The sequence below is a fragment of the Sturnira hondurensis genome, unplaced genomic scaffold, assembly GCF_014824575.4.
Source record: "Sturnira hondurensis isolate 20B ecotype Veracruz unplaced genomic scaffold, ASM1482457v3 Scaffold0008723, whole genome shotgun sequence".
Taxonomy (NCBI): Eukaryota; Metazoa; Chordata; class Mammalia; order Chiroptera; family Phyllostomidae; genus Sturnira; species Sturnira hondurensis.
In genome coordinates, this window is record NW_028081354.1 from 5,533,444 (window position 1) to 5,549,712 (window position 16,269).

Consider the following 16,269-nt stretch of genomic DNA (forward strand, 5'->3'; position numbering starts at 1 on the left):
ACAAGCAAAAACCAAAGGGTAAGATTAATGACTTATTTCACTGCAGTAAGAGTACTAAATTTTTTGTAATTCACCATGAAAAATTACCTAAATTAAATATAAGTAGCACTATTAAAACAAAATAACTTGGACAACAAAAAAGAACATGTTTTGCCAACCTATGTAAGTAGTTGTCATTTTTAACTATATCTTCCAAAAGCAGTATTGTACTTGCATGAAGAAGTATTAATGCAGTTTACAAATAAATTCTAAAAGGCATGTTATCAAATATTTGAAGCTTATAAAAGAATTCATACTTGGTATATTAAAAAACATTTTTTGTACTTACTTAAAACAAATAAAGAAAAACCGAGAAGATGACCTCCAGCTATGAGAAGAGCACATACCTTTTTCTTTTGGCACTACCAGTATCAGAGGTGGCTGAAGAAATCATGCTGTCTCCATCCTCAATGTCATCTCTCCTGGCAAGCTCCTTCTTCTTTGCCTAAAACAGAGCAGATCCTGGGAGTCAAGTTCACTTTTCTGAGTACTCCTAGAATATATGAATATTAAAGAGGTAGACATATCAGATTCCCACAGAGAGATACAACAACATGTAGGATGTACAAAAATTAAAGCCATTAAACATTTTAAATGACACAATTTAACAAAAGCCTGCATGACAAAAAAGTACGTTAAAACACCAGATCCACTTGCAGTCAAGATGGAGGCATAGGAAGACATGCTTTGCCTCCTGGTGCAACTATAAAAAGGAACCACAATTAAATACCAAAACAAATAACACCCAGAACTGTCAGAAAATCAAAGTCTGACAAGCAAGGATTTAAAGATGCCACATTCATCCAGATAGGTAGGAGGGGTGGAAATGGGGCAGAGAGGCAAGGAGACACAGTGTGGTGTGGAGAGGCAGGGGAATGGACATGGGTGGTCCCACATACATGTGTGATGGATAAAAATCAGGAAGGATACCTTGGGTGGATAAAAATCAGGAGGGATAGATACCTTGGTAGGCAGTAATTCCAGCCCCAGGCCAGACTGTACAGCCCAGAAGTCCGGTGCCTGAGAGTAAATCCCCATAATTTCTGGCTGCAAAAATCAGTGGTAGTTGGAGCGGCAAAAGAAACTGCCCGATTTTCAGAGAATTTCACTTTAAGAACCCGCACTGTCTTAAAACATACACAACCCACCCAGTCTGGGATTCAACACCAGGGCAATAGCTAAAATGTCATCAGTCACATACAAGGGAGTAAGTGAAGAGACTGGAAATGGGGCAAGTGCTGAGCAAAATCCCAGAAGTCAGGCAGCGGCAGAGTCCCCTCTATGAGCCTTCCCCTCACAAAGAGCCACAAAGTAGTGAAGCTGGCGGCCCCACCCTGGTGACTACCTAAGGCCCTGCCCCACACAATTTAGAGATGCCTTTTATAGTGAGTCAGAACAGCTCTACCTAATATACAGAAATAAACACAGGGAGGCTGCCAAAGTGAGGAGACAAAGAAATATTGCCCAAATGAAAGAACAGAACAAAACTCTAGAAAAAGAACCAAATAAAATGTAGATAGCCAACCTGCCAGATGCAGAGTTCAAAATAATGGTGATCAGGCTGCTCAAAGAACTCATTGAGTATGGCAACAACACAAAGATAGAATTGAAAGTTACACTAAGTGAAATAAAGAAAAATCTACAGAAAATGAACAGTGAAGGGAAGGAAGTCAGGATTCAAATCAAAGTTATGGAACATAAGGAAGAAATGAACATTCAACCAGAACAGAAAGAAGAAACAAGAATTCAAATAAAAGAGGACAGAATAAGACTCTGGGACATCTCCAAATGTGCCAACATCTGAATCACAGGGATGCCAGAAGGAGAAGAGTAAGACCAAGAAATCAAAAACTTATTTGAAAAAATAATGAAAGAAAACGTCCCTAATTTGACAAAGGAAAAAGATATACAAGTCCAGGAAACACAGAGAGTTACAAACAAGTTGGACCCAAAAAGGAACACACCAAGACAAATCATAATTAAAATGCCAAAGGTAAAAGATAAATTTTAAAAGTAGCAAAAGCCGAAAGTTACTTACAAAGGAGTACCCATAAGACTATCAGCTAATTTCTTGAAAGAACTTTGCTTGTAAGAAGGGAATGGCAAGAAGTATTCAAAGTGATAAAAGGCAAGGACCTACGACCTAGATCACTCGACCCAGCAAAGCTGTCATTTAGAGTGAAAGGGCAGATAAAGTGCTTTCCAGATAAGGTCAAGTTAAAAGAGCTCATCATCACTAAACCCTTACTACATGAAATGTCAAAGGGACTTACCTAAGAAAAAGATCAAAACTATGAACAGTAAAAAGGCAAAAAATTTCACAACTATTAACAACTGAATCTTAAACAACAACATCAATGACAAAAAACAATAACTATGCAAACAACCAGAAAAGGAACAGAATCATAGGTATGGAGATCATTTGGAGGGTTATCAGCTGGAAGGGGGAAGGGGAGAATAGGGGAGAAGGCGCAGGGATTAAAAAGTATGCCGTAATTCATAGGTACAAGATAGACCAGGGGATGTTAAGAGTAGTATAGAAAATGGAGAAGCAGAAAAACTTGTATGTACAACCCATGGACATGAACTAAGGGGGGGATTTCTGGAGCGAAGGGGGATACCAGGTGGAGGGGGACAAAGCGGGAAAAAGTGGGACAACTGTAATACAATAATCAATGAAATGTATTTTTAAAAAATAGATCCAGAGAACTGAGGAATCAACACTAGCCAAACTGAATTAAATACTACAAAGAGCACCAACTTGTTAAAAACACTGAGGGAAGTTAAGTGGCAGGGGCATCCTGCTTTGGTGGCCATATTTAATTTCAGTAAAGCTAACTCAAAGATGGTGTTTGTTATCCTTGACTTCTTAAGAAATAGTGTGGCTAAAAGAAAGTTTAATATGAGAGGTGAACGTAGATCTACTTTTGAACACATGAATTTTTAAAGACCTCTGCCAAACACAGCTGAAAGCACACCACAGCAGACTTCGGGAATACATATAAAGTACTGAAAAGGAAATACTTGAAATACACAGCACTGATCATAATGTTGACCATAATAAATGAAGAGTTTATGGGTTATCTAAAATTGCTTTTGCTGCCTCCTTCTTTTGAGATTCACTTTCCAGAAAGACTCTACCAAAAATGACAAGAGACACAGTTTTAATTTCACATCGTATGCCTTTTTGTCTAAAAACCCCTTGGTGACTTGTGACCTCAGATATTCTCCAAGGTGTGCTCTTGGAAAGGATCTGATAAACTCAGGGACACTGTACAATGATTATTTTGCCTTAAGATGCCCTTTTCCAAGGACCAATAATACCTCAAGAGAGATAAAGTGTAGAATCAAAAAAATAAAACCTAAATAATAGATTATCACCTATGATGGAAGGGAAATTTCCTGAGGACACTAAAATCACTTCTGGAGACAAAGCCCTGCTTCTTCTACTCACAAAGCTAACCCAGTTCAAAGCTAAAGTATTTCTACTTTACATGGTCCTGATGACTCTAAAAAATATTCAGCAGTTCTTATGGTTGAAATAAATGATGTGATCCTGCTGGGGAAAATCATACATCTTAAAAAATATTCTTAAAATGCGTAAAATTATTTGTTATACATACAACAACTTAGCAAAACCAGGATATCATACCTGCATGACTTGCTGCAATTTTAGAACTCGCTTGTATATGGCTGAATTGGGAACATTATAGCGTTTGGCATTTTCAAACATTAAATTCAGATCACACTCCAAATGATCCAAAGTTTCATATTCTTGGTTCTTTAGCTTTGTTCTGTGAAAGACATACATATGGCTAGAATCTCCCATTTGAAAATGATAAACATCCTCCCTCAAAGTTCAGTGCCAAAATCCTGATAAACAACATATGGTATCTTCATTAGTGGTACTGATTAGAGGTCTGGAAGTGACATTTTCAAGATACAAATTGAGAAAGCAAAAGTAATGTTATATTTAGGAAATATGATAGTTTAACTAAAAATCCAAAAGAACAAACAAAATACTGTGAGACGTAGTAAGAGGACCTATTAAGGTGGTCAATTACAAAGCAAATATACTAGCAAAAACCCAATGGGAAAATCCTGTCAGTGACTAACATGCAAACCCTACGAAGAGACAAAAATCGGGAAGTTAAAACTACCTTAATGAAGATCATGACAATCTACTTATTTTTGAAAATCAGTGACCATTCCAGTTCATGAGTTAAAGAAAAGAAGGAGTACTGGCAATTCCATGAAGGAGCATTTAGAATAAACTATTTATAACCCCACCCTGCCAGTGGTATTATATATGGACAATAAAGAGTGGTCTAAGGCTGGTGAATGAGAGAAAGAAATCTTCCAATACAAACATGTGTAACTAATTACAATAGAAGTTTTTCATTATTTTACTTAAAAGTATTAAAAATTCTGATATTTCTCTCAGACACTCTTGTTATTGCTAATACCAACTCTCATGAAGTCCCTATACACTTTGTACCAAGTGAAGAGTCCTGGTCTGCCCTAATTCTATATGAATTTAGACTTTTAAATCTTTTGATTAAAGCACTTGCACACTATTCACCAAAGTCACAAAGATATTATTAAGAACCACAATATGTTGAAATAGCTTCGCAGAATAAATGCAGAAATTCTGAACTTGTCTTTTAGAATGACATCATCCATTCTGCATGTAAAGTTTTACTTAAAATTTACCAAAGTCATATGCAGATTCCATGTAACGCTTAAAGAGATACGAATGTTATAGAATGTCTTTGGGTTGAAGCAAAAAACAACTAAGCACAAACTCAGCTCTCAGTACCAGCTTATGTAGCTAGTACCCTGAGTTTAAATTATAGCCTCAGACTTATTTCTATCAATTCCAAGGGTAATGTGCTGGATGTGGGTCAGTGGGTGATCCACAGGACAGTGGGTCAAGGGAATAACAGAATGGGAAATAAAAGATGGAGCCACACTGTTTAGCTTATGCTCACTCTTCCATTTTTGTTGTTTTTGATGACACTCAACTATCTTCTTTCTGCTAACAAATCTTCCTGGTACAGGAAGATCATTTTTTGTGGTATAACACAACTAGCCACTAGCCATATGGGTCTATTTAAATCAAAGTTAAATAAAAATTAAAATCTAGCCTTGGCTGGTGTAGCTCAGTGGATTGAGTGCAGGCCTGCGAACCACAAGATTGTGGTTCGATTCCCAGTCAGGGAACATGCCTGAGTTGCAGGCCAGTTCCCGGCAGGGGACACACCAGAGGCAACTATACATTGATATTTCTCTCTCTCTCCTTCCTTTCCCCTCTAAAAATAAATAAATAAAATCTTTAAAAAAAGAAAAGAAACGAAGTCTCTTCTTCACTTAACAGAAAAAAAAAATTAAAATCTAATTCCTTAGTTCTACTACTCACATTGTAAGTGCCCAACAATCACATGTAAGTAGTGGCTGCCATTATAGACAGCACAGTTCTAGATTTGCCTGCTGGTCATTATACAGCACAATGTAAGGTAGCCCAGCTCCTGTAAGGCACCACTAGCCCAGCATATGTCCTTGGAAAAAAAGGTATATTAGACATCCTAAAAGATGACCCTTTGTAGCCCTAGTGTGCTATCAGTTAAGCCTCAGCCACTTTTCTATTCTTCGTACTGCCTTACCTGTGTGTCGGATTAACTGTCAGAGTAAAGTTCAAAAACTGGGAGAGGTGCAGGACTACTGACTTGACAAAGTAAGGTTTATATTAGAAAATTCTAGCTTGAAAGAAAGTTGTAGGCAGGTGAATGAGCAGTCTGAGAATTTGTCTTCTCAGACAAATTAATTAGACTAAAGTAATTAGACTTTTGGAATTTAAAAAAAAGTGGGAGAAAAGATACAAATGACAGAAAAGGTTCGCTTAAAAAAGAACCTCTCAACACCTACAAGACTGTTATCATTTTTTCTAAGGTGAAGGGGTATAAAAGACAAATTTTTAGGCTATTTTTTTCTTATGAATGACAGCCTCAATTTCCTTGTTATTTTAAGAGGGCCAAATTAGCTGATTTTCTCATATCCTACTCGTGTAGAAAACCTCAGAAATTTGCAATAAATAAAAACACCACAAATCTTACTGATCAAATGATAAAAACAGAAGTTACAAAACGAAAACTGTAAAACATACATTGTTTAAACAACCTTGTTTCTTAGAATACAGCAAATACAAGAATTTTAATTCTTACTGTTGGAAGGTTAGTTACCTGCCATGAAAACATCATGTAAATACAAGCTTAATCTGATCATGCCCAATTAAGATATTTTTACCTTCCTTGTCCCCCCAACCCACATGTGGGAGTTCCAAAACATAATTTATAACATTACTTATTTTTTGGTATTTTAAAAACATTTTATTTATTTATTTATTTTTAGACAGAGGGTAAGGAAGGGAGAAAGAGAGGGAGAGAAATATCATTGTGTGGTTGCCTCTCGCACACCCCACACCAGGGAACTCAGCCTGCAACCCAGGCATATGCCTGACTAGGAATTGAACTGGTGACCCTGGTTTGGTTTGGTTTGCAGGCTAGAGCTCAATGCACTGAGCCATACCAGACAGGGTTTCTTTCTTATTATTTTTAATTATACTATGGTAGTTTAAGTATTGTCTGGCTGAATTCCCAATGATCACTTTAACATTGTCTAAACAGAAAAGGAAAACTGAGATGAACCACCTTTCAGTTACTGTTTCAGCTAATGAATTCTGCAAAAGCAGTTTAAACTTGTTCTGGGAAGAGGGGAGGAGTCCAACTATAGATACACTTTAAATACAGATAATTATCATTAAAATATCAACAAAAGACATAGAAAAATTTCTGTGCTTAGTTGAGTTATAAGAAAATGAACAGTTAAATTTTGAGCTGGATGACTTTTTATAATACACAATCAGACACAAAAATGCCTAACTGGAACACGTTTCATCAATTTGCCTCTTCACTTTGCAGTACAAAGAATATCATTTGTGTTTAGTCAAATTTGTATCTCACACTTCGACTGATTTGGCTCAGTTGGTTGGGTATTGTCTTGCAAAGCAAAAGGACACGAGTTCAATTCCCATTTGGGTCACATCCTGGGTTGCAGGTTTGGTACCCGGTTTTTCTCCCTTTCTTTCTCCCTCCCTTCCCCCTCTCTTTAATACATACATACATACATACACACACACAACCTTTTAAAAAAGACTAATTATCATTTTTTAAAAAATTCTATTTCACAACAGGAATGATAGTTGAGCATACTGTAGATATGTGTTAAAACATTTTTACTTTTACTTTTGATATCCTTTTCCATTTTAGGAAGGAAAATACATATGCGGGCTCAATCACAAGGAAATGGATTTATAGCAAGTAATGTAGAAGTTGTCTTACCTGATCTGTTGTAGTGATATGGGCATTTTAATTTGCTGATAATAATCAGGGTATTTTTTCTTTGAAGGCAAATGGAAAAAAGGTTCTGCTATTAGCTGTCCTTGGTTATTCCGACAGCTCCTAACTGTGTCATAAAGCTGGTATAAAGGATTTGAAACATCCATAAATGAAGTAATGCTCTCTGCTTCTGACTCTCCTTCTTCATAACGTGCAGCTAGGAAGACAAAAAAGGAATTTGTAAGAAAAAGAACAATATTGTGAAAAGCTCTTTAACAATCTCCCAGGTTAAGCTACAGGTTTGAGAACACTTATTTAAAAAGAATAATCTCTAGTCGTCACTAAAGATGATGTTAGTAACATTTAATATAATTGTATGTTTACTTAAAGAAATGTTATATAAGAAATAGAGATTCTTACATAGTAAAAGTTATATTGTTTTTAAAAGGTTACAGAATAATTTCTCTTATTGAACGTGCCTTTTCACAGACACCTTGGGCCAACAAAAGAACAGGTAGCCTTTCACAGTTCTCAGAACTAAAAATAAAATCTAAAATTATAAAATTCTTAGAAGAAAAAAGTAAGTGTAAATCTTCGTGGCCTTGGATTAGGTAATTGATTGGCATCTACTTTTTCTTTTTTTAAAAATGTATTGATTTTAGAGGAGGGGGAGACAGAAACATAGATTTGTTGTTCCACTTATTTATGCATTCATTGGTTGATTTTTGAATGTGCCCTGACCGGAACCCGAAACTTTGGCACATTGTGACAACACTCTAACCAACTGAGTAACCCAGCTAGGTGGCTTTGTTTTTCTTAATAGCTAAAGTGACTAAATAATAACCCTTTTGTGACAACAGTACTATTTATTAGAAAAAAGTCAATAAATACTTTTTTAGGAATTTTGTAAATGGTATGGCTTTCCTTCAACTTACATTACTATAAGGTTAATAAAGTAACCACTTGTTAGAAGGAAACCTAAACATGTCACTTTTATAATCAACAAAAAACAAAGGTAATAATAAGATACTTCTTTTAAATTTTTGATACCAGGCCTAATTTAAATTAAAAAGTTAACTCTGTAGTTAAGCATAGAAAAATTAAATCCATACTGTTATCTATAGTAAATTATGAAATTTCTATAGGTTTAGTACAAAATAACATACAGCTGGAAAAAAATCTGTTGTATCACTTGATTATAAAATGAAAAGATATAATTTCAAGAAACAAATTTTATCTCTACATATAAAAATATACCTACTGTAAAATTTAAAAATTCTATCACACTTAAGAGAAAGACAGACAGTGAAATCAAATATATCTCTATAGCTGTTCTTTAGGTTGCTATTTAACAAACTGTGTATTTTTACATGGATTTTTAGTGTTCAATGCCCTTGTTTAAATGATAATTTACCATGCTGCTCTAATTATAATCTACACCTATCTTTAAATCATAAGCTGTAGCTTATAAGTCAGGTTTTTATAAGTCAAAAGCCTGAAAATCTAAGATGATGTGAATGTCTTCTGGGGTTCCCTGATGTTGTCACTAGTCTTACTATCAGAGGTTTGAAACCAAGATCTGCTAAGGCTGTCAAACCAATTGTTTTGGAAGAAGTATTTATTTTCTCAAATACAAACTTTAACACAAAATAAAGCAATAAGCTTTTAATACTATGCCAACCAAAGAGTAAAGTCAAAATATAACAAAATAGCATGTACTCTAAAAACCAACAAACTCCCAGCCAGACCAAAGTCATTGCAATTTTCATTAACCAGAAGGACCCACTGAGAAAGCACGAAAATAATCTCAACCTAAAGCCTACCAGCTAAAGCAGCATCCTCTTCACTTTCTGAGCCATACTGAAGTGCCATGGTAATTGCTGATAAACGACCCCCTTGGACTGCTCTTTTATTACTATAAAGAAAAACATACAATTAGAAGACATGGAAAGATATAATAATTTGGGTTTATAGGAAATAGGAACTGATAACAAAGTACTAAAAAAGAAGAACTTGTATTCAACTGCCTTCTCAATTTATCATTGTACTTTTATATTCCCCATAATCAATTTTATCCAGTTACCAATTTTTTTTCTCTTAGAAAAGGACTGGTGTTAGAAAGCCTAAAGTAGGCTACTTGGAATTTGTTTTTAACACAAATGCAACACTACTCCCTCATTTTATGAAAAATAAAGATTAATTCATAATTACTGGTTAATTCTCTTTTTAGATGCTCATGTTTTACAATGAACACAAACTCCATTAGGAGCAAAAAACCTTTTAGATTTTACCATGTTTTACTGGTAATATTAAACATACCCAACAAACAACTTCACTTAAGCATTTTCTAAGTGGTGAGGTCAGGCCTACTACAGGCCTGATTCTTTTTTTCTTTATTGATTTTAGAGAGGAGAAGGGGCAGAGAGAAAAAGAGAGGAGGAGGGAGAGGGGGAGTGTGGGGGAGAGAGAAAGAGAAACAGAGACAGTGACTCGTTGTTCTACTTATTCATGCACTCATCAGTTGATTCCTGCATGGTCCCCGACCAGGAATCAAAAAAGCAACCATGGCATATTGGGATGATGCTCTAATCAACTGAGCTACCAGTCAGGACAGTACCTCAACCTTTTAAGTGAGGTATTTAAATAAGGTATTTGATAACAAATTCTCGTAATAACCCAACTGTGCCCAAAATATTACTTCAAGATAGCCATCAAGCAAATACTAGTATGCCTATCCCATAAACACTGGTCAACTCTCAGACTAAACACATTCATTCTCTCTCACCGGTAATACTTGCTAGTGGGATTTCTCTCTTCACCAAGGTTTCCTTTACTGTGAGTGGAACCTGTCAGCCTGGCTGCAGTCAAATTTGATGGAGTCCTACACAGACATAAGATAAAAAAAACTTTAGAAAACTGACAGCTAAAATCAGAATGCTAGGTAAACGAAAAGGAAACAACCATTTTCTTCTTTTGTAAATAGAAAGGCTCAAATACTTCTGAGCCTCTACTGTGCAACAGGCTTTGCTCCAAAACTTAGAGAATGGACCACAGCTAGTACTAGAGAGCTTATGGTCATCAAGGCAAATGTCAGGGTCAGAAGAGCTTTGAAAGTAGCCACTCAACCTTTCTATATCAGGTAGGAGGAAACAGAATCCTAGAAGTAAGATTTGTTCAAAGTCATAGCCCAAGCACAAGAAAAGCCAGGATAAGATTTTTAGACCTTCTGACACCTTGCTAAACATTCTTACTGTAAATATAAATATATATTATTACATATTATATACAAATATCATAAAACTACCTGTATTATATACATATACATTATGTGTAACATATTATATATAAATACAATATAAAAAGCAATAAGAACATATAGTGATGCTAAGTCTTAAAAATTGTTTCTTTTAAATAAAGCCATTCAGTTGCAATGAAGGTTCTGGGTAAGAGCTATCCATACTCTCTTCAGAATCACATTATCAATGTGAATATAATCTTGAAATGCGACTATTTCTTGTTTTCCACTGCAATGATTTCACTAGCTAGAAAATTTGGCAAATAATAAAAGCACAAGGATTTTAGACATTTTTAAACATACCTCATTCGAAGGCTTGACCTAGCCATTTCATGTTCAATTTCTGCTTTTTTCATATAAAATATTTTTTTAATAGAATTTGCATCCTGTCAAGACAAAATTACTTGGCTTATGAAAAGTATAGAAAAAAGGACAGTTTTAAATGCTCTCAATCATGCACTGGACGTTTTCTATGGCAGTTCTTCCATTTGGAGTAGCATTTTGTTCAATAGCCATGAAGTTTCAATCTCTAACCTTTCCATAAGCTTCTAAAAAGTCTATATAATTAAATATAAGTTAAAAAGCCTAGCTCTTTCACAATTACTCAAGAAGTACAGACAAAAACCTAGTGATGAATAAGGAAAAACAGTGGTGAAAATACAATGAACACTACCCGTGTACACTGGCCTTAAAATTGAAACAATGATACACTTCTAAGATTAAAGACTATGCATTTAAACTAACAATGAATGTACTTGCTTAAATGAACAGCCTACTAATATATCAAACCCAAAGTTTTCTTCCTCTTATAATTTAGTTTAGGGAAAACAATCACACCAAAAAGCAAAGTTCTTAACTGCAACAGTAATTGGTACTACACACTAAAATGTCCTATTAAAGACTAAGAATACAAGGACTTCATAGTTCATTCCTGTTTTCACTCAGTGTTTCTGTTTTTTTGTTTTTATTTATTTATTTATTTATTTATCTTTAGAGGGGAAGGAGAGAGGGAGAGAAACATCAATGTATGGTTGCCTTTAGTGTGTCCCCTGCTGGGAGCTGGCCTGCAACCCAGGCATGTGCCCTGACTGGGAATCGAACCGCGATCCTGTGGTTCACAGGCCCGAGCTCAATCCACTGAGCTACACAAGCCAGGGCTCACTCAGTGTTTCTTAAAAGATGAAAAAATAAATGTTAAAATTAAAGATCAAAAGCAACTGTATTTGAATCAACATTCTGAAAGTCTAAATATTATACTCCCAAAAGATTTTTCTGAGCACCCTGTGCTAATGATACAAGAGGGGGGAAACAAAAAACCCTAGAATTATATTCTGGAGGGCGGCCCATTGTAATACAGGCTTCGCCTGCTAGGTCAGTGTTCTGGGAACCCATCTTTAGCAGTATACCTACCAGCTGGCATTGTTGTGAGAGGCTGCTTTTGGCTTCAGTGAAATTTTTTTGGAAGACTCTTTCAAAGCTTTTGCCCATATCCTGATGGGGGATTTACGAACACATCTGCCAATACCACCTGAGTGTTCAGTAGATTTTAACCAAAAATGGCAAGACCCCCACGGCTCACCCTCCCTATTTACCCTATCTCACCCCAAAGGAACTTTTTTGTTTTCCCAGATTAAAAAAAAAGTCCTTAAAGGGAAATGTTTTGCCAATGTGGAATAGGTGAAACAAAAAAATGGCAGAAACAGTTAAAGGTATTAAAATTGACAAGTTCAGAAACTGTTTTGAACAGTGGAGAAAAACATCTCCATAGGTGTACTGCATCAAATGGAGAGTATATGAGGTCTGCCTGGAAAAAGCCCAGCCACTATTAATATAATGAGAACAGTTCACACGACATCGCTGTAACCTGGCATCCAAGGAGAGTGGACTGGAGTGCACATGAGTGAACAATGATAACATCACTGTACTAGTCAGTGGTGGCAGTAGCTGTTGCGAGAGCATGTGTACTGTGTGGCTGTCACATTCAAAATGCCTAAGCAAGTAGAGCAACAAGTCTCCATTAAATTTTGCATTGAGCTTGAACATTCCTCTAGAAACTATTTAGATCAGGGCTGTCAACCTCATTTTTACCAGGGGCCACATCAGCCTTGCGGTTGCCTTCTAAGGGCCAAATGTAACTTTAGGAATGTATAAATGTAACTGCTCCCTAGCAGTAGTTAAGGGAAAGCTTGGCACAGCCACCAGGTAGAAACAAGGTGCAGAGCCAGATAAAACAAGGTGGAGGGCCGGATTTGGCCTCAGGCCTTGTGTTTGCCACCTGTGATTTAGATGATTCAGAAGGCCACAGCTATGGGCAACTGGTGACTGGTAGCTTCATCACAACAACTCATCTGCTCATGCATTATGTTGTGTACAGAGTTTTTTGGCAAAACGTCAAATCACCCAGATGACTCTGCCACCCTATAGCCCAGATTTGGTGTCCTGTGACTTCTGGCTTTTCCTAAAACTAATATCCCCTTTCAAAAAGGGGATGGGATGAGATTCAGGGAAATGTGATAGGGCAGCTGGTGACAAATAAGAGAACTGTGTGAAGTCCCAAGGTGACTACTTTGTAAGGGACTGAAGCATCATTGTCCTAGGTACAATTTTTCTTGTACTTTGTATCTTCTTCCATAAATATCTCTATTTTTTATATTATATGGCTGGATACCTTCTGGACAGACCTTGTATTATTAATTCAAGAAATTTCTACCAATAACAAATTTCATTATAAGACTATAAAACTATAAGGGAATTGCAAAGCAATGAAATAGTCATTTTACATAGTGCATTATACCACACAGATTGCTTTTTTATGTTTATGAGGTTTAAAGATGCAGGGACTAAATGAATATTGAACTAAAAAGTTGATCAAAAACAACCCTTGTCTGGCATAAAGATATACATACACACGAATGGAAGAGAACTGAATCCAGAAATAAATCCATACCAGTTCAATGGGGAAAGAATAGTCTTTTTAACATAAGATGTAAGGACGAACAAACATCCCCTGTAAACGAATAAATGTGAACTCCTACCGTGTGTTTCAAAAATTAATTAAAATTTCATTGAAGAATTAAATGTAAAAATAAAACTATAAAGAAGTTCATCTTTGCCGTCTTGGATGAGCTAATGGTTTCTTTTTTTCTTTTTTATCCCAGACCAACTTCATTTTTTTCCCTCAATAATATTTTGTATTAGTTTCAGATGTACAGCATAGTGGTTAGACAATCATATACTTTACAAAGTATTCCCCCCAATAACTAGGTAATACATAATTATTACAACATTGGTAACGATTTCTTCATAGGACACTAAAAACACAAATAACCAAAGAAAGAAAAAGACAAACTGGACTTACCAAAATGAAAAATGTTTGTGTGTCAAAGGACACTATCATAAAAGTGAAAAGAAAATCCATGCAGTGGGAGAAAATATTTGTATGTCATATATCAGTATACTATCTAAAAAATTCTAACAATTCAATAATAAAAACAAAGGTAGCCCAATTAAAAAAAGGCTAAGGATCAGAGGAGACATTTTTTCAAAGATATATGAATGGCACATGAAAAGACCACATCACCAATTGTTAGGGAAATGCTAATCAAACCCACAATGAGACACTACTTCATACCCACAAGGATGGCTATAATAAATAAGACAAAAATGGAAAACAAGTGTTAGTGAGGATGTGGAGAAATTACACTTCCACATTACTAGTGGGAATGCAAAATGGCGCAGCTGCTTTGGAAAACAGTGTTCCTCCTATAGTTACCATGTAGCTCAACAATTCCATTCTAAGTATGTAACCATGAAAAAATGAAAATATACCCCATAAAACATTATACATGAATGTTCATAGCAGCATTATTTATAATAGCCAAAAAGTAGAAATGACTCAAATCTCTAGCAACTGATGAATGGGGTAAATAAACATGGCACATACATATAATAGAATATTACTCAACAATGAAAAGAATGAAGTACTGACACATGCTACAACATGTATAACTTGAAAACTTTATGATAAGTAAAACGAGTCACAAAGGACCACATATTATGATTCCATTTATATGCAAAGTCCAGAACCATAAAATTTTCATTGACAAAAGTAGATTGGTGGTTGTCTAGGGCTGAGGAGTTTGAGGGGAAATGAAGATTGACCACTAATTTGTGGTGATGGCTATACAACTCTGTGAATATACTAAAAGCCATTAAATTGTATTCTTTGGCTGAAATATACAGTATATAAATTTTATCTCGATGAAGTTGTTATATAAAAATTAAGGTATCTAGCCTTGGCTGGTGTAGCTCAGTGGATTGAGCATGGGCCTGTGAAGCAAAGGGTCGATGGTTCAATTCTCAGTCGGGGCACATGCCTGGGTTGCAGGCCAGTTCCCAGCAGGGGGCGCATGAGAGGCAACCATAAGTTGATATTTCTCTCCCTCTCGCCTTCCCTTCCCCTCTAAAAATAAATGAAATCTTAAAAAAAATTAAGGTATCTACTCTTATCAATGAAAACAACAATAATAAAGAAACTAACCTTGAATACTTGAGAACCAGGCTCGTTATAAGTTTTGGCATTTTTTGCTAGGAGATCTATATCTTTGGCCATTGCATGAATACTCTTGTAGCTTCCATTCTATAGTAAACAACAAATTACACAAGTTCCTCTTATTGAAAGTTGACCAATGTGACATTTAAAAAGAAATAATTCCACATATTTTTAAATTATCATCATGTTCCAAGGCTTTATTGGAAAGAACATGTGAACAACATGAAAACTCATTTTCTCTTTTACAATCTATTAATATTGCCCATTTACAAACAAATTTTTGAGGTAAGTAACAAAGCCAGAGCTAAGTTATTTTCGTGAGAACAATTTACAATTCTTAAGAAAATCAAATAAGGTAAAAGTTGTTTTACTTAGCAAACACAAAGTATCTACTCTGGTGCCAAGCACTGTTTTAAGTATTTCATTAATATTAATTCACTAAGGTGGACTTAATAGTGTGAAGTAAAACTCCTCTAATTTTACGGACCACTTCAAATAAAATAAAAAGTCAGTCTAGCACAGAAGTTATTATTTTGTGAGTACTCACATCTTAAAGCTTATTCAATCCAAAATAAACCAGGAGACTCATAATTGCCTCAATTTACAAAGGAAAGGAAAGGAAGAAGACACTCTAGTCAAAAGGTGCACATCAGCTCTGGCTGAGCCCTGGCTGGTGTGGCTCAGTGGACTGAGCACCAGCCTCTGAACTAAGAGATGGCTGGTGTGATTCCCAGTCAGGGCACATGCACGGTTTGTGAGCTGCATCTCCATGTGGAGCCATGTGAGAGGCAACTAATAGATGTATGTTTCCCTCTTTCTTTCTCCCTCCCTTCCCCCTCTCTAAAAATAAAATATTGAAAAAACAAACAAAAAAGATACACTTGAAAAGGAAACAAATGAACAGATATGTTCTAGAAGGACTAAAGAAACCAAATATAGGATAAAGGAGGGTCAGAGGGTGGGGAAAGGTAGAATCATGAGCATAGGCT

General features: G+C 35.7%; 1 protein-coding gene across 23 annotated transcripts in view; it reads right to left on the minus strand.

Annotated features, from left to right (window-relative positions):
- PBRM1 (polybromo 1) overlaps window positions 1-16,269 on the minus strand; it is a 124,914-nt gene that overhangs the window by 73,361 nt on the left and 35,284 nt on the right. For all 23 annotated transcript variants that reach the window (XM_037055731.1, XM_037055730.1, XM_037055733.1 and 20 more), the window contains 7 exons: window positions 15,269-15,367; window positions 11,032-11,114; window positions 10,219-10,314; window positions 9,257-9,348; window positions 7,437-7,650; window positions 3,692-3,833; window positions 387-484 (listed from right to left, as the gene is read on the minus strand). In XM_037055731.1, the coding sequence (XP_036911626.1) occupies window positions 387-484; window positions 3,692-3,833; window positions 7,437-7,650; window positions 9,257-9,348; window positions 10,219-10,314; window positions 11,032-11,114; window positions 15,269-15,367 (824 nt within the window). The remainder of the gene's footprint in view (window positions 1-386; window positions 485-3,691; window positions 3,834-7,436; window positions 7,651-9,256; window positions 9,349-10,218; window positions 10,315-11,031; window positions 11,115-15,268; window positions 15,368-16,269) is intronic.